At 41.1% G+C, this 3,371-nt stretch overlaps 1 protein-coding gene across 1 annotated transcript; it reads left to right on the top strand.

The window, feature by feature from the left end:
• Positions 1–1,284: 1,284 nt before the first annotated feature.
• LOC110094021 (pentatricopeptide repeat-containing protein At1g09900-like) lies at positions 1,285–3,371 on the top strand. The gene has a single exon (XM_020819116.2). It carries the CDS (start codon positions 1,387–1,389, stop codon positions 3,118–3,120), a length of 1,734 nt encoding a protein of 577 aa, XP_020674775.1. The 5' UTR covers positions 1,285–1,386; the 3' UTR covers positions 3,121–3,371.

The raw sequence follows: 3,371 nt of genomic DNA, 5'->3' as shown, positions 1-3,371 counted from the left end.
CTGAATTAGAAAGGGTTATCAAATCCTAGCGTCAAAATTTTTATTAATCATTTATATGTTAATGTTGACTCTCCTGGTTGGGCAAGGATGTTATAGCATTAAAGGCACTCATTGCATTTTTTCAGTTTATGGTTGGCTTTGCTTAATGGGTAGATTGAAAACTATGGATACTCTTATTAAAAGAAGCATTCAGGTGCATCCCGATTGAGTCCTTTGTAATAACTTTCATAAAAGCTCAAATCACATGTACTTTGTATGTGATTTTTCATTTCATTTGTTATGTAATTTACTCCCTTTCTATTCTTCCTTTTACTTGAGGCCAAATATGTATCAAATTATGAGTTTTGTGGAAGATCATATGGATATTTCACAAGACATCAAAAATGGTTTCTACTTATCTATTTGGGCCTTGGTTATTATATCTGGAAAGAAAGAAATGAGAGAAAGTGTGGAATACATTGTTGTAGTCTTGTTACTGTTCGATCTTGCATCTTTAAGGCTGTCATGCCCCGAGATCTAACTTGGAAAGAATGTCAATTAACCAGCCATGTACCAGAGTTATCTACAATTCTCCAATTAATCACCGTCTAAACAAAAGTCTATAAATTAAAAACATCAATAACAAGTCGATTCATATCTCAAAAGTTCATGTACAATACTCAGGAACTACACTACAATCACAAGTACAGAAATCTATCGGACGATCCAGTCCAGAAATCATTCCAGAAAACACTCCAGAAATCAGCCGTTTTCAATGCACTGATCGGCCTGGACGATCTCAATATCGTCCCGGCCGATCCTGGGAGGAAAATCCAATTCAGAGAGGAACAGTAAGGGAACGAGATCTCACAAAGGCTATCTACCTTAAGCTCCAAAAATGAAAACATTAGCATACCTTCAAAGGAATTCTTTGGCATTAATTTTTGGGGCTCTGTTTGGCCTGACCACTTTAGTGAGCTTTGAATTTTTGGCCTTTGGATAGTGATGAGTATTTTTATGTCACCTAGATTCTCTCCTTGGATGTGATTTCTCCTATGACAACCAGGAGTGCTGCTAAACTTTATTTACGTGTTTGGATATTTGTTGGTTGCCATCTGAGTCTATAAATTTTTTATTATTATTTATAATTTCATTACACTATACTTTTTGTGTTACCCAAATTATTGCTTTGATTTATGACTTTTTAGCATTGCAAGTTTTTGATTGCAAACCTCATAGAATATATCATATTCTGAGTTGCATATTTCTCTTTGTAATTTTCTTACATTAATGAAAATTTATTAGTCCCTCAATTTCACTGATTATTCATAATTTATTACTCATTCAGTTAAAACTAATCTTCCGTCCTCCTGGTTGCGCTTTCCTTGGCCTCCGTAGGAAATCAAAATGGCGGCGTGGATCTCGTCCCCTTTCGCCGCCGTCGCTCGCACAGCCATCAAAACCCTATGCTTCCTCTTCAACGTCCTCCACCTCCCTAGCCGGAGCTGGAGCTCTTCCCGCGACGAGTTCAACTCCGCTGACGCTAGCGATGCCGTTGCCGTTTCCATCACCGAAGATCCTGAAACCGGCATCCTTCCATTTGGCGAATCTCTTCTCTATAGACTCTCCCAGTACATCCCCCAACATCGCCACAACCTTTATCCTCGTGATTCCGATGACCGGCCTCGCCGCTGCGACCGCTATAACGCGCTCATGAAGACGTTCGATCGGTTCGGCAACGCCGACGAGGCTCTCCGTCTCCTGCGCGAGATAAAAACCCCCAACGTTATCTGCTACACTACTGCCATGGACGCCCTCGTCCGTGCCGGACGCTGCGAAGAAGCCGAGTCCGTCTTCAGCGAAATGATATCATTGGGGATCGCTCCCGATTCCGTCGCCTACTCCATCCTCGTTAAGATGTACTGTTTCCATCACAAACGCTTCGTTTCTGCCCGCAATATTATTCAGTTAATGGTGGATCGAGGCTGCGAACGGGATGTTGTGACGTATTCGACCGTAATCGCGGGACTCTGCCGTGCCGGTAAAGTGGATGATGCTTTCTCTGTTTTGAATTTAATGCTGAAGGATAATTGCATGCTCAATGCTCACACCTACACCCCCATCATTCAGGCTTACTGCGCTTTAGGGAAGATCGATTTGGCCATGGAGCTAATGGAAAAGATGAGGAGCTTGGGGTGCCCTCCCGACGTTGTGAGTTATAACGTACTTATCCATGCGTTCTGTAATAAAGGGGATTTTGCGGAGGTCGAGAGAATTCTTAGAGAGAGTTCCAATAATGGGTGGGAACCAGACTCTGTTTCATACAATACTTACATCAGCGGGCTATGCAATATGGGGATGACTGATGAGGCATTAAAGCAGCTGGATTTTATGCTGGAGAAGGCATTGCAGCCAACTGAAGTTACTTTAAATATAATGCTAGGCATGTTGTGTCGTGATTCGAAGATTACGGAGATTATATTCCTTTTGGCGAGAAGCTTCGAGCTCGGGCTTGATGTTGGTGCTGCTAGCTATAACATCGCCATGACTAGGCTATGTGAGATCGGAGAATTTTCAGCTGTTTTGAAGCTCTTATCCGATATGCTCAAGAAGGGAATTAGACCTGACGTGCAGACCTTCAACATTGTTATTATGAGCCTTTGTAGGGCTGGAAAGCTTCACAAGGCTAAGCATATTTTTAAAAGCAAGGGGTTTACTCCAGATATTGTGACCTGTAATATCCTATTACATGAGTTTTGTTTGGCGGGGGAGTTTGCAGAATTTCATCAGCTGGTTGCTGAGCTGGGTTCTGGACAGGTTTCCCCCGACGCAATCACCTACAATATAATTGTGGACGGTCTTTGTTGGGATGGTAAGTTTTCAAAGGCTATCGAGTTTGTTAGGTCCATTGATTTGGAATTCAAATCTGATCATGTTGCACATCTGGCATTTGGGTTAGTTAAGGGTGGAAGGGTTGGAGATTTGTTAAGGTTACTTGGAGAAATGATTGAGAAGGGTTTACTGCTAGATGTTCGCTTGTTTGAATTTATGATTCAAGCATTCTGTAAGAAGGGTTCTTGTGAGAGCATAGAGATATACAAAATCTGTCTTATTCTGGACAAAATGCTTCGAAGGGAATAGTACTCGGTGAGATTTACATATTCGACAGTTTGCATTCCTAATCAGAGTAATTTTTGAATGCGTGCTTGTTTCAGGTAGTTTTCACTTGTCCGATGTAAATTGCAGGCTTTTGACATTGAAATCAAGCACATGCAAAACCTGTAACTTTCTTCTATTCTTTTAGTCGAACTTGTATAAATTTGAACAAAATTTCTATGGCATAGATATGTGTACACCCGACACTTTTCATAGTCAATTTATTGAATTCTTTC

Source organism: Dendrobium catenatum, unplaced genomic scaffold (assembly GCF_001605985.2).
Source record: "Dendrobium catenatum unplaced genomic scaffold, ASM160598v2 fragScaff_scaffold_156, whole genome shotgun sequence".
NCBI classification, from domain to species: Eukaryota; Viridiplantae; Streptophyta; class Magnoliopsida; order Asparagales; family Orchidaceae; genus Dendrobium; species Dendrobium catenatum.
Note: the sequence above shows the minus strand (reverse complement) of the source record. Positions and strands in the feature narration are given on the sequence as shown.